Source organism: Amblyraja radiata, chromosome 19 (genome assembly GCF_010909765.2).
Source record: "Amblyraja radiata isolate CabotCenter1 chromosome 19, sAmbRad1.1.pri, whole genome shotgun sequence".
In the NCBI taxonomy this organism is placed as follows: domain Eukaryota; kingdom Metazoa; phylum Chordata; class Chondrichthyes; order Rajiformes; family Rajidae; genus Amblyraja; species Amblyraja radiata.
Window position 1 is genome coordinate 17,280,870 of NC_045974.1, and position 26,584 is coordinate 17,307,453.

The 26,584-nt window shown below is 45.6% G+C and overlaps 1 protein-coding gene across 1 annotated transcript; it reads left to right on the top strand.

Moving 5' to 3' along the window:
- On the top strand, positions 1–25,940 carry LOC116983884 (aldo-keto reductase family 1 member D1-like). Its single transcript, XM_033037775.1, has 9 exons — positions 1–163; positions 7,126–7,293; positions 9,425–9,541; positions 11,677–11,754; positions 12,450–12,572; positions 18,985–19,094; positions 21,904–22,069; positions 23,035–23,117; positions 25,755–25,940. The coding sequence occupies exons 1-9, from the start codon at positions 59–61 to the stop codon at positions 25,795–25,797; spliced, it is 993 nt and encodes a 330-aa protein (XP_032893666.1). The 5' UTR covers positions 1–58; the 3' UTR covers positions 25,798–25,940.
- Positions 25,941–26,584: the final 644 nt, after the last annotated feature.

Here is a 26,584-nt window from a genome sequence, read left to right on the forward strand (position 1 = left end):
AACTCCCAGTTTTGTATTGACAATTATTGTGAATCATGAACAAACTTCAGTTTCAGAAATGTCATTTGAGCGGAGCCCAACAGCAGAAAACCATCGAATCCCTTTAAATGATGGAAACAACATTCCTCTTATGGGACTGGGAACATTCTCCATGCCCAAAATAGTAAGTATACCTTTACTATTCAACTTTTCTCCCACTTTTAACCACCTTTAGCTCAGCAGTGCCATATCCCTACCTTGTGGCTTGGGGCTTCAGTACTGCGCCTCTTCCAATGTAAAAAGAGGATAAACCATGGCATGTTGCAGAAATAGCGGATATAGGAATGAGTCCTTTTGGCCCATTAAATTTGCTCTATATGGTTGATATCAGTCTAAGATTTTTCAGTCACCCCCATTATTCCTTGATGGCTTCTGCATCTAGAGATCTCTCGACTGCTGTTAATATATTTAGTGACGATCGCTGTGGCTCTCTGTGGTAACCAATTCCATGGGTTCATCCCTTCCCGAGAGAAACACCTCATCTGAATCCTAAACCTCTTGTCCCTCTAACCTGGACTGACCACCCGCTCGACGCGCTCAGTCATAGGAAACATCCTTCCCATCTCCAGTCTGTCTAACCCAGTCAGAATTTAGCGAGCTTCAATTAGTTCTCCCCACATTCTTCTGCACTCTAGTGAAAACACAAGCTGGTGGACTTCATCTTTCCTCATTCAGTAGTCTTGTCATTACCCGGACTCACTTTGATGAAACTTTGCTGTGCACTCTCTCTGCAAGTATATCCTTTCTTACCTCCCATCTAGTTTTGTATCACCAGCAAGCCTGCACCTTCGGCACTAAATCACTCGTTGGGACTGTAAATAATAATAATAATAATACATTTTATTTATGGGCGCCTTTCAAGAGTCTCAAGGACACCTTACAAAAATTGAGCATGCATAGGAAAAACATGTAAGGGGAATGAAATAAATAGTAGAGACATGACTAGTACACAAAGTAAAGACAGAATTCAATACAAAACACAGCATGAGGCAATTAATGCACAGATGAAAAGGGACGGGGACGTGGGGCTAAGGATAGGCAGAGGTGAAGAGATGGGTCTTGAGGCGGGACTGGAAGATGGGGAGGGACACGGAATTGCGGATCAGTTGGGGGAGGGAGTTCCAGAACCTGGGAGCTGCCCTGGAGAAGGCTCTGTCCCCAAAACTGCGGAGGTTGGACTTGTGGATGGAGAGGAGACCGGCTGATGTGGATCTGAGGGACCGTGAGGGTTGGTAGGGGGAGAGGAGGTCAATGAGATATGTGGGGGCCAGATGGTGGAGGGCTTTGTAGGTGAGGACCAGGATTTTGTAGGTGATCCGGTGGGAGATGGGAAGCCAGTGAAGTTTTTTGAGGACTGGAGTGATGTGATGCCAGGATTTGGTGTGGGTGATGAGTCGGGCGGCTGCGTTCTGGACCAGTTGGAGTCGGTTGATGTAGGTGGAGCTGATGCCAAGGAGAAGTGAGTTGCAATAGTCCAGTCGGGAGGAGATGAAGGCATGGATGAGTCTTTCAGCAGCAGGCGGAGTGAGAGAGGGTCTGAGTTTGGCGATGTTGCGGAGATGAAAGAAGGAGGTTTTAATGACATGGCGGATGTGAGGCTCAAGGGAGAGGGTGGAATCAAAGATCACGCCAAGGTTGCGGGCCTGGGGAGATGGGGAGACAGTGGTGCCGTCGATGGTGAGAGTGGGGTTATTGATTTTGCTGAGTGTGGCTTTGGAGCCTATGAGGAGGAATTCTGTCTTATCGCTGTTGAGTTTGAGGAAATTATGTTGCATCCAGGTTTTTATAGCTGACAAACAGGAGTTGATATGGGAGAGGGGGGGGTTGTGGGGGGATTTGGTGCCAAGGTAAATCTGGGTGTCATCAGCGTAACAGTGGAAGTCCAGATTGAAGTGGCGGAGTATCTGACCAAGGGGGAGGATGTAGATGATGAAGAGGAGGGGGCCGAGTACGGAGCCTTGGGGAACGCCTTGAGTGACTGCGGCTGTAGCAGAGGTGTGGTTGTGGAGAGAGATGAAGTGGGATCTGTTGGAAAGGTAGGAACGGAGCCAGCTGAGTGCAGAGCCTTCAATGCCGAGGTCCTTGAGTCTGGTGAGCAGGATGTTATGGTTCACTGTATCGAAGGCTGCGCTCAGGTCGAGGAGGATGAGGATGTTGAGGGAACCAGTGTCAGCAGAGGTGAGGAGGTCGTTGAGGACTTTGAGGAGAGCAGTTTCTGTGCTATGGAGGGGGCGAAAGCCAGATTGGAGGGGTTCAAGTAGGTTATACGCAAGGAGGTGGGAATGAAGTTGCGACGCAACGATACGCTCCAGGGTTTTTGAAAGGAAGGGGAGGTTTGAGATTGGGCGGTAGTTAATGAGAGATATAGATATGGTCTAGTATCCTTGAGGTTCCCACTAGGAATAGCACTGAAAGCCGAGACCTCAGTCATTGTAGATACATTAGTCAATGTTGAAACAGAGCTAGTCATCAAGCTGGAATGGAATGGAATCTAGGAACCTCATTCTAGCTTTTGGACGGGGCCGCATTGTTCTAGGCAGCTTTTTGGTAAATCCATCGGTCTTCTTCTGAGGCATCTGTCGAATGTCCCAATAGAAGTGGAGTTGTATTTGTGTGTAGCCATAATGTCCAGGGAAGTTTGCCCTTTGCCGGTAGTTGCAGGCCACTCAAGTCCTCCAGAAACTGCACATGTTATGCCCCTGTCCCACTTAGGAAACCTGAAAGGAAACCTCTGGAGACTTTGCGCCCCACCCAAGGCTTCCGTGCGGTTCCCGGAGGTTTTTGTCAGTCCCTACCTGCTTCCACTACCTGCAACCTCCGGCAACCACCTGCAACCTCCGGGAACCGCACGGAAACCTTGGGCGGGGCGCAAAGTCCCCAGAAATTTCCGTTCAGGTTTCCCAAGTGGGACAGGGGCATTACTCTCTCTATTGTGCTGAGTGCTAGCATCTGACCACTTGGAAGCTCTTAATTGGGGTCATGGAGAGAGTTGGTAGGGTCAAGTCTGAAGTATACACTACCACAGTTTGCAGCTTGTAAATGAGTAGAGTTTGTGGGATGATGGAGAATTATGATCTGAGAAAGACACATAAGACTCGTGTAGACACCAAGGAACTGCAGTGGCTGGTTTGCAAAAAAATGACACAAAGTGCTGGAGTAACTCAGTGGGTTAGGCGGCATCTCTGAAAAACATAGACGTGATATTTCCGGTCGGGACCCTTCTTCAAACTGATTGAAGAAGGGTCCCATCCGTAAAGCTACATGGCCATGTTCTCCGGAGATGCTGCCTGACCAGCTGAGTTAATCCAGTACTTTGTGCCTGCTTCTCCATATAAGACTCCTGTTATTTTCAATGATCTGTGCTTCACCACTGACTATGGACTTGTGGGTGGCCACTCCAATAATGGCCAGCCTTCTCTCCCATTAAATGATGGAAAAGGCATTCCTCTCCCGGGAATGGGAAAATTCACCACACCCAGAACAGTAAGTATACCTTTACTATATCACATTTAACCACTTTTACCTAAGCAGGGCCATACCTCCCCCTTGTGACTGCAAGCTGCTGTTCAGTGCCACACCTCTAATAATGGAGAGAGACGATACACCAAGAGACATTGGGCAGTGGAGCAAGAGTAGGCCATTCAGCCCCTTAAATCTGCTCCACCATTTTCAACAATCTCATTGTAAATTGTAAAGGTTGAGCCAATGGCCAAGAGTTTGTATCAAGGGCTGTCTGCTATTACTGATGCCAATTATAAAACCAGCTTCGAGCATAGAACGGTACAGCACAAGAACAGGCCCTTTGGCCCACAATGTCTGTGCCGTTAATCATCTGAAAGAGGAGGAAAATGTGTTAGTGTTTGTGGAAAAACGTGGATTGTTTTCTTTGGAGCATTTGAGATTGCGAGGTGACCTGGTAGAAGTTTATTAAACGATGAGGGGCCTAGATAGGGTAGCTGAGAGTGGAGAAAGTTTAAAGGGGATGTACGGGGATAATTTTTTTACACAGAGTGGTGGGCGCCTGGAATATGCTGGCTGAGGTGATGCTGGAAGCAGATAAGATAGTGGTGTCCGCCTTCTCACTGTAACATGCCATTTCTGAACTTAAATGAACTGTTCTTTAAACATTCCCACGTCAGATGTTGACATACCCGATAACAATTGCTCCCTGTGTACCCTCCTGAGCTCCTGACTAGCAATGTTGTAGTTTACCTTACTCTAGTTTTGTACTTTCCCTGCAAGGTCCAGTCTTCTCCCTGTTCAAAACAAACTTAAAACCTACGGAGTTATGATCACTATTTGCAAAACGCTCTTCCACTGAAACACCAGTAACTTGGCCAGGCTCATTCCACAACATAGTGTCCCTTCTTCCCTTCTTGGGTAGGACTATCCACATGCAGCTTCAAGGAACCCTTTTGGTTAGACTTCGCAAATTCTGCACCGTCTAAGCCTTTGGCACCAAGCAAGTCTCAGTCAATATTGGGGAAGTTAGTCGCCCACTAAAACAACCCTGTTGCTTTGGCATCTTTCGGAAATCAGTCTACATATCTGTTCCTCTATCTCCCATTTGCTATTGGGGGGCTTATAGTATAATCGGATTAGAGTGCTTGCACATTTCTTATTTCTAAGCACTAACCAAACCGCCTCAGCGGCCGAACCCTCCAGTATGTCCTCTCTGAGTGTCGCCATGACAGACTCCATGATTAGCAATGCAACTCCTCCACCTCTTTAGCCTCACTCGCTATCCTTTCTGAAACATCAAAACCGTGCATCATTCACGAGCCAGCCATGTCCCGCTCACAACCATTTGCTTGCATGCCAATACTTGCATTGAAATAAATACACCTCAGTCCATCAGCACTATAATCGAAGATAGACACAAGATGCTGGTGTAACTCAGGGGGCTGGCAGCTTCTCTGGAGAGAAGGAATGGGTGATGTTTTGGGTCGAAACCCTTCTTCAGAGTCAGAAGAAAGTTGACTATTTTAGCGGAGTCAAGACGGTAGGTTGATTTTCTACAAACTTTATTGTGAAAGTTAAACAAAAACACCGAGAGTCTATAGACGGCTAAATAACAATGACGCTACCACAAGGGTGGTGATCAGAATGAATGGGCTTGCCAAAAGCACGCAAAAAAACCCTCCCCGCGCCCACGTGACTGAGGTAGTCAATCTGAGGGTTCAACTACCCCAAGACACCAGCAGGTGCCGCTACACTATAATCCTTCACCTCTCCCTGCATGTCCTTCCTTTGAGTCTGCCTTCCTTCTTTCCTTCCGTTATCCCTTCCTCTATGTCTATAAAGCCCTCAATGGGCTTGCCCCTTCCTACATTAAAAGTCTTCTCACCCACCACTCCACCTCTAGGTCCCTCAGATCGGCCGACTTGGGGCTGCTGAATATCCCGCGGTCTAGGCATAAGCTTACGGGCGACCGCGCCTTTGCGGTTGCAGCTCCTAGACTGTTGAACAGCATCCCCCTTCCCATCAGAACTGCCCCCTCCATCGACTCCTTTAAGTCACGACTGAAAACTTATCTATTCTCCCAAACCTTTCATGACGTCCACTGAGCGAGGGCTATATGTATATATGTATGTAGTTTGTTTGTTTATACTATTCTTATAACAAATGTAAAGCACTTTGGCCAACGAGAGTTGTTTTTTAAATGTGCTATATAAATAAATGTGACTTGACTTGACGACTCACAATTCATGCCTCTTTTCTCATTATCACACAGCCTTTTGTTTCCTTTTCTTTGCTTGCCTTTGTTCATCCATCTGCTAAACAAACCCCCACTAGTATCCACTTATCACTTGCCCAACATGTTGGCATCTCGCTGCCAGCTTTCTCCCCCCCCCCCAACCCCACCACAATTGTCAGCAAAAGGGTCCCACACAGAACCATCAACATGTGTTCCAGAAATGCTGTCTGACACACTGATTTACTTCAACACTTTGTCTCCCTTTATGACATTACATCCGCCACCAAAAGTTGCATGAAAGAGTGAGGGACTGCAGAAGTAATTCTGATCCAAAAATCTGACAAGTGCCAACGGTCAGATTCCAACGATCAGAAAGGGAGATGGAGCAAACTAGTGACAGAATATGTACTAAACTCCTTGATAATATGAAGTCACAAAACATCATGAAGGCAAGTATAGTGAACACACAGGAAGTTTATGAAAAGTAGGTCATGTTGAAGCTGCCTTCATAACTTTGAGGAAGAAAATAAAACAGAGAAGGGTTTTAAATCAGATAAAATTTATGTGGATTATCAAACCCTTTGATAAGGTATCAGACAAGAGACAGGTCAAAATTCAGTTTATATCACGTCAGATACAATAATAGAAAAGTGTTGACATTAAATTGTTAAAAAGACAATTGGTGACATTCTTAACAGGTCAGGTAGCATCTGTGTGAGAGAAAAGAGAGTTTATGTTTTAGTCAATGTCTATGTGCAGTATTTCCATCTGTACAAATGGAATCTGTGGGAGAGGGAGAGGGGCAAGGGTACAAGAGCAAGTACTAGCATGGATTGCAAGTTTGTTACAAAACCTGAAAATGATTTAGGAGTTAAAGCAACAGGGTTCGATCCTGGTATAACTTTACCCATCATACGTGGAACTGTTGTGTACCCGGGAAACGGAGGTATCCTCAATATTTTCATATGATTCTAAGGTGGGAGGCTGTGATTATCTAGGCGGAGAACTGGACCAAAATACAGGAAGATTTATAAACAGAGGCTTTGGATGATTTGTGTGGAGAGTGAGTGGGAATTACATGTCTTGAAAGATAAAACTAAACTAAATGTTTAATGTGGAGAGAGGGGTCAGAGGGAAGTCCAAAATTACCTGGGCTGGGACAACTGAAGGCCCGGCTGTTAAGGAGCAAAGAGATCTTGGAACATAGATAGCTAAATCATTAATAAATTGCTGTTATGGTCACAAATGCTGCAAAGTGCTGTGGTTGAACGTGTTATTGCTCACTGCACTCTGAGAAGAAAGAATGGAATGTCTAATCACTGAACTCTGTAAGTCTGAATCAGTTTCTTAATTCTGTTCTCTTTGCTAATATATTGCCTATTTAACAGACTCCCAAAAATGCCTGTTACAATGCAGTTAAAATAGCCATCGATGTGGGTTACCGGCACTTTGATGGTGCGTGGGTCTATGGTAATGAAGACGAGGTGGGAAGAGCCTTTCAGGAAAAGATCGCTGATGGGACTGTGAGTCGTGACGACATCTATTACTGTGGCAAGGTACCTGCATTTCAGGAATTTCTCCCTATCCCAGAACAGCTGACTCCCAATTAGCTTGTTTTATGCATGTATACAAAGCTTGCTCCCTCTCCAAATCCATATGCAACGATATGATGAATACAATCACGTGTTCAACTGTACTGTCACCCTGACCCCAAGCGGTGGCTGCATACACATGAAAACATATGCAAAGACATTCATACCACAGACATGCACACGTATTTACAGACAAACCCACATGCTCTTGCAAAATGTGCATGCTGACATGGGCACATATGCACAAAAGCACAGCCTCAAACAATATACATGTACACACATGCATACATATATATGCACGACTGTTTAAGAAAGAACTGCAGATGCTGGTAAAATCGAAGGTAGACACAAAATGCCGGAGAAACGCAGTGGGTGAGGCAGCATCTATGGAGAGAAGGAATTGGTGACGTTTTGGGTCGAGACCTTTCTTCAGAAGAAGGCTCGACCCGAAACGTTGCCAATTCCTTCTCTCCATAGATGCTGCCTCACCCGCTGAATATATATATGCACTGTCGCTTGCACATATAACTGCACATGTGTAACAGACACACATCTGTGAAAAATAATATTGCCAACCCACAAATATGCCATAGGTTTAGAGTAAGACACTAATTTGCAGCCTGGCCTTCGGTTGTCCCAGCGCAGGTAATTTTGGACTTTCCTCTGACCCTTGCCTCCACATTAAATCCCACCTCTTTGACCGTAGTTGGTCGCCTGTGACTCGGTGCCAGTTTTGCCTGGTACACGAGCAGGCTCTTCGACCCACAATGTCTGTGCTGATCATCATCACATCACTAACCCTTTCTGCTTTCTATAGAGACCACCCTCTCCACAACTGCTTGATTTGGTCAATCCTTCCCACACAACCTGCCTCCACTTGCAGGCACTGTCCCTTGCATCCGCAGGAGATGTGTCACTTATCTCTACACCTCCTCTCTCACTTCCACCCTGGAGACCGCAGCAGCCCCTCCTGATGAGACAGAGGTTCACGTGCACCAGTTTCAACTTTGCCCACTACATTCAGAGCTCCTAATTTGGCCATCTTGGAGCTCCCATTTGGTGACCATTTCAACTGCCTTTCCTTTTCCATTACTGACTTTTCTGTCCTTGGCCTCTTTCACTAAAAAGAGTGAGTCCACACACAAACTGGAGAAGCAGCACCACATACTCAGCCGGGGCAGCGCTCAACCCAATAGTATGTCTTTGAATTCTCCAATTTCAAGTAATACTTACCCACCTCTCTTCCCCTTGCCTTTCCCACCATCTCATGTGCGCATATTTTTCACACGATCTCCCACACCCTAGTCACCCTGCTCCTTTCCCCCCTCCCTCATGCTCATCTCCATTGCACTTTTATCCCCTCTCTTTCCCCTCTCACTGTCCTTTTCCACCCATATCCCTTCCTCCAGATTTACATTTCACTTACTCTTCTTTCCTTATCTGACACCCACTTGTCTCTTGTTCACCTATAGCTTTTGCCGCCTACTCCATCCAATCCCCAATCACCCCCCCCCCACACACACACACCTCACCTCTATCCACCTTGAAAGGCTTTGCCCTATCACCACCTCTCTGTCCCAGTTTTCTTCCCTACTCCAAAGAGGGGTTCTGACCCAAAATGTCCCATTCCCTCCACAGATGCCTTCTGATTTTTCACACAGAGAGTGGTGAGTCTCTGGAACTCTCTGCCACAGAAGGTAGTTGAGGCCAGTTGATTGGCTATATTTAAGAGGTAGTTAGATGTGGCCCTTGTGGCTAAAGGTATCAGGGGGTATGGAGAGAAGGCAGGTACGGGATACTGAGTTGGATAATCAGCCATGATCATATTGAATGGCGGTGCAGGCTCGAAGGGCCGAATGGCCTACTCCTGCACCTATTTTCTATGTTTCTATGATCCACTCTCTAGCACTTCAGACATTGTGCAATAACACCTGGCATGTTTTCCCTTGCATCTCAGGCCATCATGAAGTCTGCATTTTGAGATTAAACCCTGAGCAGAACTGCAGTGTACACACATAGCACTGATTAGTAAAGACTGAGCGTTGTGATATTGTGCCAGCTTGCTATTTTCATGTTAAATCTGTCTAACCTTCAGCTTTGGAACACATACCACCCCCCGGAGATGGTGCGCCCCACCCTGGAGAAATCTCTGAAACTCATGAAGTTTGATTACATTGATCTGTACATCATTGAACTGCCGATGGCCTTTAAGGTGAAGTACAATATATAAGAGACTCCCTCTTCATCTCCTCTTCTCGTGTCGCTGCTGTTTTTTTAATCAACTTCACGCAACTCTCCATCCTTCAAGGTAAAAGTGCATGTCATGCACATCACAGTTGAACCAAACCTCACCTGAAATCTCCATCTGACTTTGCAGTGCTGCCCTCTGGTGCTTGCACCTGGTCATTCCTGGTCTACAGGTCTGCACGTGCTGTCTAGGGGTTCAGGCTTTTTTAAATAATGAACGGCATATTCAATATTCCATATCTGATTTTGTCACTAATCCTACACGATTCATGTCAATGAGTGCTTGGTGCTCAGCACTCACAACTATGTTTTGAACTGAGGAATAACCTTAAGGAATAACCCTATCCTATTTATGTGGGGCAAGCAGCTCTGGCCCTCATTCCATATTAATACCATGTGAGTGTACTACTAACTGATTACATGCCTCTTGTTTTCCTGCCTACCATCTTTCCTAAATAGGTGATTTGATGTCTGAAGAGCGAGCAAGTTAAGACCTTCCCAATTCATGCCCTCACCTGGGGATTCCTTCCACCAGGCTGGGCACAGCCCTCAAACCTCTCCTTGGCCATTGGCCTCTGTGGGGAACTCCCATTGGCTTCATGAAAGTGGCACCATGGGATCTTTGCATTCTCCCAGGAAAGTTCAAGAGTTCTTGTTTTACCGTCTTGACCAAATGACACTGTGAGCACCCGTTCCCTCATTCATATTCCAATGAAACACAATTCTCTCTCTCTTTCCACCAATGCTGATTGATCTGCGGAGTGTTTCCAATATTAGTTGTTCTTATTCCAGAGTTACAGCATATGTACTTTTTTTTGCTTTAGGCATCGTCTGTCCCCCTGCATCAATCACCACTTCCAATGAGCGTGACCGTCTCTTAAAAAGATTCAAGTAGCTTAGCGGGAGGGTTAGCAAAGTACATTGACATTACTCTGTTTATTACTTGGAACTTTTCCTTTCATCATACAGGAGGCTACAATGCTTTTCTTCATTGTCAGGCATGAAGGTTCCTGATTTCCGCTGATCACTGCACGGGAAATGAGCCTGGCCAGGTTCCACAAATTCACAACTCTGGGTGTAAAGGATTTTCCTCAACTTATTCTAAATGGCCTACCCCTTATTCTTAAACTGTGGCCTCCCCTAACATCGGGAACATGTTACCTGCATCTAGCGTGTCCAATCCCAATTTTATGTGTTTCTGTAAGATCGCCTCTCATCCTTCTAAATTCCAATGAATACAAGCCCAGTCTCTCCATTCTGTCATCATATGACAGTCCCGCCATCTGAGGAATTAACCTTGTGAAACTCTGCATTTCCTCAAAACGCTGCACTCCCTCAATAGCAAGAATGTCCTTCCTCAAATAGTCAGCTGTGTGTTGTGAAATTCATGTTAGAAACATAGAAACATAGAAAATAGGTGCAGGAGTAGGCCATTCGGCCCTTCGAGCCTGCACCGCCATTCAATATGATCATGGCTGATCATTCAACTCAGTATCCTGTACCTGCCTTCTCTCCATACCCCCTGATCCCTTTAGCCACGGGCCACATCTAACTCCCTCTTAAATATAGCCAATGAACTGGCCTCAACTACCTTCTGCGGCAGAGAATTCCAGAGATTCACCACTTTCTGTGTGAAAAAAGTTTTCCTCATCTCGGTCCTAAAAGATTTCCCCCTTATCCTTAAACTGTGACCTCCCCTAACATCGGGAACATGTTTTCTGCATCTAGTGTGTCCAATCCCAATTTTATGTGTTTCTGTAAGATCGCCTCTCATCCTTCTAAATTCCAATGTTCCAGTCAAATACTTCTGTTTTTTTAATCTGTCTGTAGTCAACATTGGGGAGTAGAACGTAATTCCAAATTCCAAACAGTTTCAGACTGTAAAATATATCAATAACCTTAAATTATATTTTAATAATCTTAACTACAGAGACTTTTAAAGACTTCTAAAGACGCTCCTGTCACATCTCTGTTGGTTTGAATGAACTTATTTAAATTATTGGAGCCACAAGAGACTGCGGATGCTGGTTTCTTGAGCAAAAAAACAAAGTTCACACCAAAGTTCTATAGCTTGTAAATCTTCACATTTATCTCTTTCAGCCAGGTGATGTGATTTATCCAAAAGATGAAAATGGGAAGTTTGTGTACCACCTGACTGATCTGTGTGCCACCTGGGAGGTAAGGTCAGAGAGCGCTGGAGAATGCACAGGACAGGCAATCGGAAGTGCCAGTGTGATCGAATGGAAGTGTTCAACAAAGCACTCATCCAATCTGCTTCTGATGTCTCGAGTGTGGACGGGGCATAAAATTGGAAGAAGTGCAGGCGAATCACTGATTTTGCCTGGAAGGAGAGTTTGGGTCCTTAGATGGAGGGAAGCGAAGTTAATTAAGAGGTGTTGCAGTCCCCGTGGTTCATGGGAAGGTGTCATGAGCATGAGGAGAGGGTGCTGGTGGATTAGGAAGAGTAAACCAGAGGCTTGTGCAAGGTGTGGTCCCTTCATAGTGCTGAAAAGGGAGGGGTGGACGGAGTCCCATGTGGTATGGTTTATTATCGCGAGATGCAAAGGACAGGAAACTTGAATGTCTAGCACCTAATGTAATAAATTACTTAAAGGGCACCATCAATTGGAGGCGCTCTGAAATAGCTTCACACAGAGATAGGATTTAATCTTTCCAGTGATATTAATGCTAAAATGGACGTGAACAAGATTCTTATTGACCATAATAGCAGGTCAGGAATTTTCAGAAGTGTCAACATTTAAGTTCCGATTTCAGATATGGAACATCCACAGTGCTTTTGCTTTTGTGCAAGGATTTTTATTTGGAGACACAAGAGACTGCAGATGCTGGAATGTTAATTGTTTATTCACTAGGCTCTGGAAGCGTGCAAAGATGCCGGCCTGGTCAAGTCAATAGGTGTGTCAAACTTCAATCGCAGACAGCTGGAGCAAATCCTGAACAAACCAGGGTTGAAATATAAACCAGCAGTTAATCAGGTAACTTATTGCAGAACTGTCACAGCATGCATGGTCTTGCAATCACACCTTGTCCCCCCAAATGATGAAAGCGTTATAATATAACAGTCGTACCATTGAACCTTTCACAGTCTGTATTGACCAAACCTCTGTATTGACCAAAAAGGCGCCGACCTGTAGGGGGTATGGCTGCCTAGCCTGCAGCTGTCTGTTTTTCATTTCTTTTTTCTTATTTTTAGTTACTTTAGTGTTTTGTTTTTAAGGAGTTCTAGATTTTTTATGTGTGGGGAGGGGGGGGGAAGGGGGAAACTAATTTTCAGGGTCCCTACCTGGTCAGAGATGCAGCTTTTCTCCGGGCTGCACTTTCGACCCGTCCTCGCGGCCTACCAGCGGGCCTGGAGCGGTATTTCCTGAGGGGACCGCCCGGAGCATCGGCGGCGGCGGCGGCTGCGGAGCTGCGGGTCCGAGGAGCGAGGGGACCGCCCGGAGCCTCGGCATCGGCATCGGCGGCACCGGCATCGGCGGCGGCGGCACCGGCATCGGTGGCGGCGGCGCCGGGTGAGGACGGCGGTGCAGCGCTGGAGCGCCATTGCGGGTCGGGCGGTGCCTTGCCTGGGTCGCCGCGCTGGAACTCCGGTGAGCTGGGACCGGCGTTAAAAACATCGCGGAGCTGCGGGCGGCGACGCCGAACTTTACATCGGGAGCCTGGGATCTCGCGACGAGATCGCCAGTTGAGCTCCATTCGGCGCGGCCTTGTCGGCTCCGGAAGCCACGGTCTCGAGTAGGGAGGCGGCCGTTCCAGGGTTCCCATGCCGCTGAGAGGACTCTCCCGACGCCGGAACATCATCACCCGGCGAGGACCTGGAACATCGGGCCTCCGTAGAGGCAACTGGGGAGGCTTCAATAGGCCCGACTATGGGTGGACATTGGGGATGGGACTGGACTTTGTGCCTTCCCCCATAATGGGAACCATTGTGGGGGGATGTTTTTATGTTAATGCTATTTATTATTGTTATGTTTGTATTCTTTTTTATGTGCTGCATTGGCAAAAGGAATTTCACTTCATCTAGGTGTATGTGACAATAAATCAACCTTTGAACCTTTGAACCTTTGAGATGATGGTCATCATAGAAACATAGAAATTAGGTGCAGGAGTAGGCCATTTGGCCCTTCGAGCCTGCACCGCCATTCAATATGATCATGGCTGATCATCCAACTCAGTATCCCGTACCTGCCTTCTCTCCATACCCTCTGATCCCCTTAGCCACAAGGGCCACATCTAACTCCCTCTTAAATATAGCCAATGAACTGGCCTCGACTACCCTCTGTGGCAGAGAGTTCCAGAGATGCACCACTCTCTGTGTGAAAAAAGTTCTTCTCATCTCGGTTTTAAAGGATTTCCCCCTTATTCTTAAGCTGTGACCCCTTGTCCTGGACTTCCCCAACATCGGGAGCAATCTTCCTGCATCTAGCCTGTCCAACCCCTTAAGAATTTTGTAAGTTTCTATAAGATCCCCTCTCAATCTCCTAAATTCTAGAGAGTATAAACCAAGTCTATCCAGTCTTTCTTCATAAGACAGTCCTGACATCCCAGGAATCAGTTTGGTGAACCTTCTCTGCACTCCCTCTATGGCAATAATGTCCTTCCTCAGATTTGGAGACCAAAACTGTACGCAATACTCCAGGTGTGGTCTCACCAAGACCCTGTACAACTGCAGTAGAACCTCCCTGCTCCTATATTCAAATCCTTTTGCTTATTCTTGCAATTAGGAGGTGTTCTAATGAATTAGAGGAGGTGTTCTAATGAATGAATTAGGAGGTCATCTGGTCATCCAGTCACAGGTTGTTCTGTCACTTTTTGCACTGGCATTTTTCCTTTCAATGAGCAGTACATTGTTCCACTTTTCTCAGATCTCATACAATGCCCTTAAGTTTTATCACTTATTCAAGCATTACAGAATTTTTTCCTGGACATTTTTCCTGGACATTTCCTGCGCTGCACTTCTCTCATTCAACAACTTCACTACCTTGGTGATACCAATCTCCACTTCGATACATAATGCTTTTGTTCCTGAATTTCCTGCTTCTTCAATTATTCTTCAATGTTGCTTTAGTGTCATAAAGTCCCATTAGTGTCATTAGTACCTAAGTACAGTGAAATTCTATTTTTGCATGCACTTCAATGACAAACCTACAGTACAATCAAACAAAGTACAAGAACATAAGACAGGAGACCACACTGAGTTAGTACACAAGAGTTGCAACATTTTAGGCATCATCTTGTTCCCTTCAAGTTCAAAATTAGAAAAAAATATTAAAGTCTTAACTTGACCATAAAGGCCCGTTGTCCTGGGTGGTGGCATTGGGTCCGAGTTGCAGTTGCCATCGTGACCATGCGACGTGGCGATGTCCTCCACCGCTGCTCCGCCACTTCAGTCTGCGTCTGTTCCATGTACTCGGCTATGGGGCAGCTCTTGATCAAATCAAGCCCCAGGCTGCTTCAGGGCCTCCAGCACCCACTCTATTGACTAGACCACTCCAACGCTTCCTCCACGCCAGCTTGTGAACAGGCCATCCCTCGCCTCCGACAACCATTGCTTAGCCTCCATGCTTTGAGGCCCCTCTCACATCGACCCAGAGCGCCTCCAAGGGCATGGGAGGTTACCCCCAGCCTGCTCACTGACTTCGATCTTTCCCTCCATCCGCCATCACTGCCACCATCTTGAAGATCAGCTTATCCATCTTTGTATCTCTTGATCCATATTAAATCTCAGACCAATAATCAAGGAATCCTCTGCTCTTAATTTCTACGTCTCTGCTGCATCACCTCCTGAGATGAGGCTTTCCACTCAGACCTCTTTCTTTTATAAATGTGGCTTCCCTCTGCTGTTGGAGATGGATCCCTCGTCTGTGTTTCCTATGTCCCGTGGTTCTGCTCTCACTCCCCCTCCCCACAGACAGAACGGTAGAGTTTCTTTGGTCCTTACTTTCACCCCTCAAGTTTCCATATCCAACACATCATTCTCCAACATTTCCATCGCTTCCAACATGATCCCACCACCAATCACATCTTCCCATTCCTACCTCTTTCCGCTTTCTGTGGAGTCCACTCCCTTCACTACTTCAGGTTCACTCATCCCTTCCCACCCAAACCACTGCCTCCCCAGGTTTTTTTCCCCTGCAACTGCAGAAGATGTAACAGCTGTCCCAACACCTCCTCCCTCACCTCCATTCAGAGCCCCCAGCAGGTGAGACAGAACTTCAAGTGCACTTCATCTAATCTAATTTGGTGATCCTGCTGTGGCCTCCTTTGCATTGGCATGAACCAGCATAGATTAGATGATGTTCTGCTGATCATTTGCGATCGGTCCACTAAGGATTACTGGATCTCTTGGTAACTAAACATTTAACACCCTTCCCATACTAACCTTTCTGCCCTGGGTCTCCTCCATTGCCAGACTGAGGCCACATGTAAACTGGAGGAACAGCACTTCATATTCCACTTGCGTAGCTTACAACCTAATGATATGAACATTGAATTCTCCAACTAACAACCCCCTTGCTACTTTTACTCCATCCTCTCTTCCTTTTCACACCTGGATGCACACCCGTTTCTCCCATTATTTTGACTCTCAATCCCTCCCCCCCCCCCCCCCCCCCCCCCATCCCCTTCCACCTACATCCTTCCATCTGCCTCCATAATTCACGCATCTTCTCTTTACCGTGCACCATTTTGCCTCCTATTCAACCCTGGCTCTTGTCCACCCATCTGATTATCAATCCCCTCTCACTTGTATCCACCTATCACTTGCCTGGATGTATTCCACCTTCACCTCTCTTCCAGCTTTCTTCCTCCCCCTCATTACAATCCGTCTGAAGAAGGGTTCTGTCCCAATTATCAACCGTGCATGTTCTACGGAGATGCTGCCTGATCTGCTGAGTTACTCAGCACTTTGTGTTTTTAAATCAAGACTATCCTTGTCATTCACACCTAGCCTTGCAATCCATCTATTTATAATATACATCAATGATTTAGATTGAGGGGAGTCAAAGTAACATTAGCAAATTTGCAGATGCACAAAGCTGGGTGGCAGCGTGAACTGTGAGGAGGATGCTATGAGAATGCAGGATGACTTGGACAGGTTGGGTGAGTGGGCAGATGCATGGCAGATGCAGTTTAATGTGGATAAATGTGAGGTTATCCACTTTGGTAGCAAAAACAGGAATTATCTAAATTGTGTCAAGTTGGGAAAATAGGAAGTACAAAAATGTTTGGGGATCCTTGTTCATCAGTCAATGAAAGTAAGCATGCAGCTACAGCAGGCAGTGAAGAAAGCGAATGGCATGTTGGCCTTCATAACAAGAGAAGTTTAGTATAGGAGCAAAGAGGCCCTTCTGCAGTTGTATAGGGCCCCTGTGAGACCACCTGGAGTATTGTGTGCAGTTTTGGTCCCCTAATTTGAGGAAGGACATTCTTGCTATTGAGGGATTCCAGCATAGGCTTACAAGGTTAATTCCCGGGATGGCGGGACTGTCATTTGCTGAGAGAATGGAGTGGCTGGGCTTGTATACTATGGAGCTGAGAAGAATGAGAGGGGATCTTATTGAAACATATAAGTTTATTATGGGTTTATACACGCTAGAGGCAAGAAATATGTACCCGATATTGGGGGAGTCCAGAACCAGGAGCCACAGTTTAAGAATAAGGGGTAAGCCAATTAGAATGGAGACGAGGAAACACTTTTTCACACAGAGAGTTGTGAGTGTGGAATTATCTGCCTCAGAGGGCGGTGGAGGCCAGTTCTCTGGATACTTTCAAGAGAGAGCTAGATAGGGCTCTTAAAGATAGTGGAGTCGGGGGATATGGGGAGAAGGCAGGAACGGGGTGCTGATTGGGGATGATCAGCCATGATCACATTGAATGGCAGTGCTGGCTCGAAGGGCCGAATGGCCTACTCCTGCACCTATTGTCTATTGTCACCTGTCCCACCAACCTAATTATAAATAATGTTGTCTATAATCTCAGCAGTCTCTCAGGATCAAGGAGGACTTGTTTCCACTCTGGTCTTGTGGGTTGAGAAATGGCTAATGCTGCTAGTGTGGGATCTGTTGACTGTTCCACAGATAAGGCCAATGCTGACGGGTAGCCAGGTGGGTGGTTTGTTTCCTGGGTATTCACTGATTCCCAGTTCTCAGTATCACCTGGAGTATTGTGTGCAATTCTGTTCTCCTAATTTGAGGAAGAACATTATTGCTATTGAGGGAGTGCAGTGTAGGTTCACCAGGTTAATTCCTGGGATGGCAGGACTGACATATGATGAAAGAATGGGTCGGTTGGGCTTGTATTCACTGGAATTTAGAAGGATGAGAGGGAATCTTACAGAAACATATAACATTCTTATGGGATTGGACAGGGTGATGCATTAAATTTTTTCCCGATGTTGGGGGAGTCCAGAATCAGAGGTCACAGTTTAAGAATAAGGACTAGGCCATTTAATAATAATAATAATAATGGATGGGATTTATATAGCGCCTTTCTAATACTCAAGGCGCTTTACATCGCATTATTCATTCACTCCTCAGTCACACTCGGTGGTGGTAAGCTACTTCTGTAGCCACAGCTGCCCTGGGGCAGACTGACAGAAGCGTGGCTGCCAATCTGCGCCTACGGCCCCTCCGACCACCACCAATCACTCACACACATTCACACACAGGCAAAGGTGATGTGATGAGGACTGTGATGAGGAAATTTAGGACTGTGATGAGGAAAAACTCACCCAAAGAGTTGTAAATCTGTGGAATTCTCTGCCACAGAAGGCAGTGGAGCCCAATTCATTGTTTTTTTTCAAGAGAGAGTTAGATTTATCTCTTAGGGATAAGGGAATCAAGGGATATGGGGAAAAAGCTGGAACGGGGTACTGATTTTGGATGATCAGCCATGATCATATTGAATGGCGGTGCTGGCTCGAAGGGCCGAATGGCCTACTCCTTCACCTATTGTCTGTTTCTATGAGTGTTCTTCTTCTAAACTACCATTCAGGAACAGCTTCTTCCCCGCTGAGTGGTAAGTGCTAAAGGTGCAGGCGTTTTCATGTTCACAGTGATGATGTTATCAAACTACTGAACGCTCCTCCCATAAACCAGGGTGTAGTCACAATCTTCAAACCACCTCATTGTGGACCTGCACTGTTGTCATGTGTACTGAGGTTCAGTAGAAACCTTTGTTTTGCATGCTATCCAATCAAATCTGATAACACTACAATTAAGCCTAATGCAAACCCTGATAAATCCAGAATTAGCTCAAACTGGTGATTCTGGAAGAAGAGTGTTATGTAGTAAATCAGATTATGAGGCCTTTTATTAATTCCAGCTGCTTCAGATTAAGTAAACCAGCCACGTTACAACTTTTTCATTTTTGTCTCTTTCTGCTCAGATCGAATGCCACCCATACTTTACTCAGATCAAGTTAAAGGAATTTTGTGACCTCCATGGCATAGTCATTGTGGGATACAGCCCCCTGGGAACCTGCCGTGACTCTACCTGGTAAGCAGAAGCATTGACTCTCTTCTCAACTTCTGTTGGAGCTACTGACACCTTATCGAGGCAGTTCCATTGTACTTAACCCAGATTGTGTATGAAGCAGGACACAGAGTGTGCAGTCTGCCATTAGCTGCAATCTTGGTTAAGTTTGGATATCTTTACACAGTTCTGTATCCTACGATAGTTTGCTGTGATTCTGTGCTGTGATAGTCAGGTTATTGGTCCTTCCCCATACGGTTGAACAGCAGCCAGTGGTGTTCAACCATAAGCCTCTCTCCAACCCAACCACTTTACTGATCTCAGTGGCTAGGTGACTTTTCAGATCAGGACTCTTCTTCAGACTGATCATAGGGTGGGTGGAGGAAGGAGGAAGGACCAGTCTGTCAGTCTGTCTACAATCAGTCTGAAGGGTCACAAATCGAAACATCACCAATCCATTTTCTCCAGAGATGCTGCCTGTCCCACTAAGTTACTTTGTCCGTCTTTGGTATAAACCAGCATCTGCAGTTTATTTTTCTTACAGTCAGAAATACCCAGGTCCAGTTCCTGACCTGTGCTGAGTAGACCACAATCAAAGGTCTCTCACAAACATCCACAGGAGTTGAGGATACTTTCAAGAGAGAGCTAGATAGGACTTAAAGATAGCGGAGTCAGGGGATACGGGGAGAAGGCAGGAATGGGATACTGATTGGGGATGATCAGCCATGATCACATTGAATGGCAGTGCTGGCTCGAAGGGCCGAATGGCCTACTGCTGCATCTATTGTCTTTCGTCCATTGAAAGCAAGAGGAGTAGACAACAATGGGTGATCACAGTCCTTTTTCCATTGTAGGGGAGTTTAAAACGGAAAGGAATAGATTTAAGGTGTGAGGGGAAAGATTTAAAAGGAACCTCAGGTCAAATTTTCACACAGAGGTTGGTGGATGGATAGAACGAGCTGACAGAGGAAACTTGGAGGGGCACAATTATGATGTTAGAAGACATTCCCAGCTCCCAATCTACATTTACACTTTCTCTGTGGCTGTAACACTGTAGTCTGTGCTCTGTTTCCTTTCTCCTTTTGCACAACCTATTATACTAATGCATGTTTAGATTCTACTCATGTATAGTATTTGCCTGGATAGTAGGCAAAACAAAGTTTTTCATTTATCTTCATACACATGACGATAATAAACCAATAGCAATAGATATTTAATCTTCTACTTGTATAGTGAAGGTTTAGACAAATATGGGCCAAACAGGCATGTGAGATGTCGAGTCAAGAGTTCTTAATTGTCACACAATGGGACGAGAACAATGACATTTTTACTTACTACAGCTTAACAAGCACAAGAACACAACAAATAAATATACAATAAAAAATAATTCAATAAATTATCAGTTACACTAGGCACCCAGACCAAAATAATTAAAGCTGAAGAATTTATGAAAAGTCCATAGTAGTATTTGCTGAGATGGGGCAGTGATCAGGGCTGGGCAGTGTGGTTCAAGAGCCTGAAGGTTGATAGGAAAAAAGATGTTCTTGAACCTGGGGATAACAGGTTCTACCGGAAGCAGCGCTGGGAACGGCTGCGGCTCGCCAACAGTCCGTTTGTCTTCTACTTTTTTGTGTTGTTTTTTTTCGTTTTGTCTAGTTACGTTTTTGGTTTTTAGGTTGTGTTTATGTGTGGGGGGTGAAACGGGGTTTGCTGTCTCTCCCTTCGGGGGAATACGACCTTTTTGTCATATCCCCCTTCTCTGCCTCCGTCTACGCTGAGGCCTAATGGTGGAGCCGGCGACCTCGGGACTCTGGAGGCAGCTGACAGGACTTGCCCTGGGCTCGCTCCCGTGAGGGTGGCCCAGCCCGGGGCTGGAACTGCGCTCTCGTGAGAGCGGCCTGGCGAGGGGCTGAGAGACTCTCCCGTGAGGGGCTGTGGCACTCCCGTCGGAGCGGCCCAGCCCGAGGGAGGAACGGAGCTCCCGTCGGAGTGGCTCAGCCCGAGGGAGGAACGGCACTCACATGAGGGCGATCCGGCTCGGGGCAGTAACGGTGCTCCGGTGGCTGGGACGGCGTTCTGGCGGTGGTGACCTGAGTCCGGGGTTGAGCCGCGGGCCAGCGGCTGCGTACACTGGACTGGAGGGCGGCAGCTTCGACCACCCCGGGCCGCGGTGTTTGAGCCGGCCCGTTTGCGGGGTTCGGTGAGCCGTGGGACTGTTGTGCCATCGCCCGGTGGGGAATCGCCTCAGCGCAGAGGGAGAAGAGGAGGGAAGAGACAGTAACCCTAAGATTTTTGCCTCCACCAGTGAGGAGGTGCTTGGAGGATACACTGTGGTGGATGTTAATTTGTGTTTATTGTTGTTTTTTATGTATGATTGTATGTATGACTGCAGGCACGAAATTTCGTTCAGACAGTAAGGTCTGAATGACAATAAAGGTATTCAATTCAACAGTTCTCCAGACTGTACCTTCTTCCTGATGGTAGCATCCCCAATGACAACTTGGTTGGCATGGACGAGTTGGGCCATGAGATAACGCGATGACTCATCGAGCCCTATCATTCCTCCCAGCACCAAGTCCCTGCTATTTTGGCTGTATCTACCTTTGTTCCCCTACTGCCCACTCACTGTTCAATGATCCCTCTTGGCAATTGCAAAAGTGGGTGTTCTCAGAATGGGGACCAGTTGGCTTGGTCAGCTGTTCAGTAGGTGTCCAGTCATTGCTCACTGAAACTGAATGGCAGTGAACTGAGATTGTAGACTCCGTCAAGTGCCCAGGAAAAGGGGTATCTTTTGGGAAGGACTTAATAACATGATGCTTTTCTGTGTCGGCAGGGTGAACGTTAAGATTCCCTCTTTGTTGGATGATCCAATCATAAACACCATGGCAGCAAAGTACAAGAAAACAAGTGCTCAGGTGGCCCTGCGTTACCAGATTCAACGCAATATTGTTGTCATTCCAAAAAGTTTTAATCCTGGGCGCATCAAAGAGAATTTTGAGGTGAAGCTTTAATATTGAGATACAAATTAGTTTCAACAAGTTTCCTTGTCCACCCAATCTTCTATTCCTATCTCCCTCCCCCACCTCGTGCCTTCTTAAAGTCTTTATTCTCCCTAACTACTCCATGTTGCAATAAGCTTCATATTCTTGGTGTATAAGAACTTTGTCCAAAATGCCGAGTTGAATTAATTTCTGGCCCCTAGTTTTGGTCTGGATAGATACAAATGCTTCTGGCAGAACTATCTCCATGTTCACACTATCATTTGAGATTCAGGATCGTTTATTTGTCAAATCCACTGGATACGAACAGGAACAATGAAATTCTAATTTGCTGCAGCTTCATAGGGACATTTACATAGTTGTGCTGCAGCAAGCACAAATTTCATTGTTCTATCTGGGACATATGACAATAAAACACTCTTGACTAGATGCAACAGCAACAATAAATATATGATAAATTACTCGTTATTCAAAGTAAACTCTACCATGATAGTCCAAAAAACAAAGTGTGTAGAACAACTATTGTAGTGCAAAATCTGTAATGGTTCGGTGCTGAGGGCATGTTGAAGAGCCTGATAATTGATGGGAAGGAGGTATTCCTAAATATGGAGGTTTCTTTTCCTTCTTCCTGAAGGTAACAAAAAGATAATGTAGATCCCTTTTAAGGTGGGGAGGTCGGTATCTGTGAAGGGCCAGGCAACATCAACCACTTTCTTCAATCTCCTTCAATTCTGAGTCTTCAAGTTACCACTCTACGCCATGACTGAACCAGCGGGCATGCTCTCCTCTGTACACTATAGTTCTATTCATTAAGTGAGACTGGGCTTTAAATGGACGAGAAGCGAGATCCACAGAAAAGTCGGCGTGAATACTATTCAGGCGAGAAATAATTTAACCTTAAATTAAAAAAAGTAAATTCATTTAATTTTCATCTTACTACTTTAAATTCTCTGCTCATATTTTAGATTTTTGACTTTTGCTTGACGGATGAAGAAATGAAAAGAATTTATGCACTCAACAAAAATGAACGATATGTGGAACTTTTAATGTAAGCCTCCTGTCTATTTTCAGCTTGAAACATCCAGCAGTTTGAGACTGGATAGGCTTTGTTTGTTTCTACTGGACCCCAATGGACTTGGGGGCTAACTTAATAGAGGCAGGTAAAATTACAAGACGACATTGGCATTTAAAATCTTTTGCTCATGGAGGGGGATGAGTAGCAAAAGAGGGTAAAGGTTTAAGGTGAGTGGCCAGAGGTTTAAGGGAAGCTGAGAAGTATTCACTTAGAGTGGTTGGAGTCTACAATGCACTGCCCGAGTGGTGGTGAAGACAGAGACTCTCACAACATTTAAGAAACATTGAGACAGGTACCTGATTGCCAAGGCATCAAAGGCCTAATGCAGTAAACAGAATGAATGTACAATGGACATGATGGGCTGCAGGGCTTGTTTCTGTGCAGTACTGAGTAACTGAATATGACTGAATAACTATTAATTATTTCACTGATATGGCCCTTGTGCATACAGACCTCTCTGGTCTCATTTGATCCCAGTTCACGACTCATTCCTAACAATGTTTTCTGCTGACACAAGAGACTGTGATGCTGGAATATTGAGCAAAACACAACTCAATGGGTCAGGCACCATCTGCGGAGGGAATAGAGATAGTATTTTGTGTGGAGACCATTCTTCAGAAAAGAGAGAGGGAGAGGGAGAGGCAGAGGCAGAGGGAGAGGAAATTTGAGATATGAATGTTGACTTCTCTAATTTCTAATTCCCTGGCCCTAAACGCCTTATCCTCACCATGGATGTCCAGTCTTTAGACACCTCCATCCCCCACTGGGAATGTTTTGGGGTCCTCTGCTTCTTTAGGGAACAATTTCCCTCCAAAAATATTCTGGCAAAACCTGCTCTGACCCTCAACAATTTCTCTTTCAATTCCTCTGAAAATTAAAGATGCAGCCATTGGAACTTGCATGGGCCACAGCTTTGCCTGGTCTTTACAATGGCTAAGTGGCACAATCCTTGTTTCAATCCTACTTTCCCCAATTCTTTCTCTGCAACATCAATATCTGTACTCGTGTGGATCTCAATTCTATCACCTTTCTTATCAACTTTCATCCTGCCCTCAAATTTACAGACCATTTATTTCCCATTTCTTCACCTATTTGTCTCAATCTGAAGGGACAAACCATCTAATATGTACAGTACGATTAACTCTCTAACTCCCATAGCTATCTCCACTACACCTCCTTCCACCGTGTCTCCTGCAAGGACCATCCCATTTCTCTCAGTCCATCTCCAGTGTACATGTAATTTAGATGAGGCCCTTTCATTCCAGGACATCTGAAATGTCTTCCTTTTTCAGGAACTGTGGTCGCCCCTCTACTGTAGTTAATGACGCCATCACTCAAATTTTCTCCACATCTGCTCTCACCCTTCACCCTCTCCCCTCCTCAGACGGAGTAGAGAAGGAGTTCCCCTGGTCCTCACCTTTGACCTGACTAGTCCAGTTCCATCACACCATCCTTTGCCATTTCCACCAGAAACAACAAGATCCCCCCACATGTCACATCTTCCCCTCTCCCCTGCTTTCTGTTATCTGTAGGGAACTATCTTCCGCGGCTCCCTTATCTACTCATTCCTTCCTACCTAACCTTCTCTATCTACTTACATTTCCCCCTGCAACCGTAGGACGTGCAACACTTGTCCCTGCACCTCATCCCTCACTTCCATCCAGAAATCTAAACAACCCTTTTACATGTAGCAGATTCACCCACATCACCATCAAATTGGTCTATTGCATTTGGTGATGGCGATATGACCTCCTCAAATGGCGAGGCTAAGTGTAGGCCGATTGACTGCAGAGATTCTGTGCTTTGTTTACAATAACTATCTCAAGCATGAGGTTGCACATAATTTCAATTCTCCTTCCCATTCTCACACCAATTTGTCTGGCATTGGCCTTCCCCACTGCCACAGTAAAGTCAAAAGCAAACGGAAGAATAGTGCCTCATATTCCACACGGGTAGCCTGTAGCCCAATAGAATGAACATTGAATTTCCCGTTTCAGATAACCCATTGCCCCTATGTTCTTTTGGCCACTTCCACCAATCCATCCAGTCTATCCCTCTCTCTTTGATCACATCTATCCCAACACCTCAGCCCCCCCCCCCCCCCCCAGATCACTCTCTCCCACCTGGTTCCAACTGCCCATCATCCGGACACCTGTCTATCTGGGCTCATTCTCCCATGATACAGCTTTCCTACCCCTTTACCCCACTTGATTCTATCTACCCATTGTGGAACCAGATAAGGTAGGGATATGACCTTTTCCCTCTCTCCCCCACATGGTTCCATCTGCCCACCATTCCTCTCCTCATCTGAATCCATCCATCACCAGCAGCTCTCACTCTCTTTGTACCGGCCATCATCATCCCTCTGCCCTCTTGGTCCTGAAGCAGTCTCGACCCAAAACGTCGACCACCCTTTTGCTTCCAATTTTGCCCAACTAGCTGAATTGATACAGCAACTTATTTCTCGATCCAGATTCCAGTGTTTGTTGTCTCTTGTGCCACCAACTGAAACAGAAAATGTGGAAATAATCACCAGCATCTGTAGAGAGAAACCAGTTGGTCAGCATTTTGTTGCCTTGCCTTATGCTTCTACCCTTTGCTCTCTTGTAGGTGGAGAGACCACCCAGAATATCCCTTCGATGATGAATACTAGACCAGAGTCCAGTGTCCAGCGAGGGAGGTGCATGAATGCACAATTAAAGCTGGTCCTGAATGGAGGAATGTGGACTTAATCTGTCTATGCAAACCGAAACATACTTTCAAGTCCAATACATGCAAATAAAAAAGGAAATGTTACACGTTTGTCGTGCTTGATCACATCTCCCAGAGTGCTTGACAGACTCAGAAATAATTTGAGGCCACAATCATTTAGTCCTTTCACATCAGAATTAACTGAATTAAAACTTAATAATAAGTGTTAGCTGGTGCCAAAAGATGCAAATTATTATTTTTTTTAATGCAGTTTTTTTAACTAAATTTGCAGATGATTTCAAGATAAACTCCGTCAGAAGTTTCTTCCAATTTGCAATGCATCAAAAAACTGGACTCTTTCTGCAGTTTAGTGACCACAGTTTAGGGCTGCTCACTACCTTACCATTTGTAAACTCACTGATACTAGAGGAAGGGAACGGTTCTTATGTTACCACTGCTCAACATCCTTGTCAAAGCAACTTGAGACAAAACCTCAGCATTTCCACCTCAGACACAAGACTGTAGCTAAGCTCTTTTTAAATCTTCCCTTCAAGCTCTTTTTAAATACAAATCCTAAAGTCAAGAGTAAGCAGGAGGCGATGATGGAAATCTGAAATTGCTGTAAGATGAGAGAGAAAATTAAGTGCTAGAAATGGGAGATATTAAATATGAGCAGGAATGATTCTGATATCCAACTCGGATCACAAGAATATCAGAACTCTAAATCGTCCCAATGTATTATTAGCTAT

Coding starts and splice junctions, on each gene's coding strand:
- LOC116983884 (XM_033037775.1), top strand. CDS start 59: ATGTCATTTGAGCGGAGCCCAACAGCAGAAAACCATCGAATCCCTTTA. Junction 164..7,125: donor CATTCTCCATGCCCAAAATA/GTAAGTATACCT, acceptor CCTATTTAACAG/ACTCCCAAAAATGCCTGTTA. Junction 9,542..11,676: donor AACTGCCGATGGCCTTTAAG/GTGAAGTACAAT, acceptor TATCTCTTTCAG/CCAGGTGATGTGATTTATCC.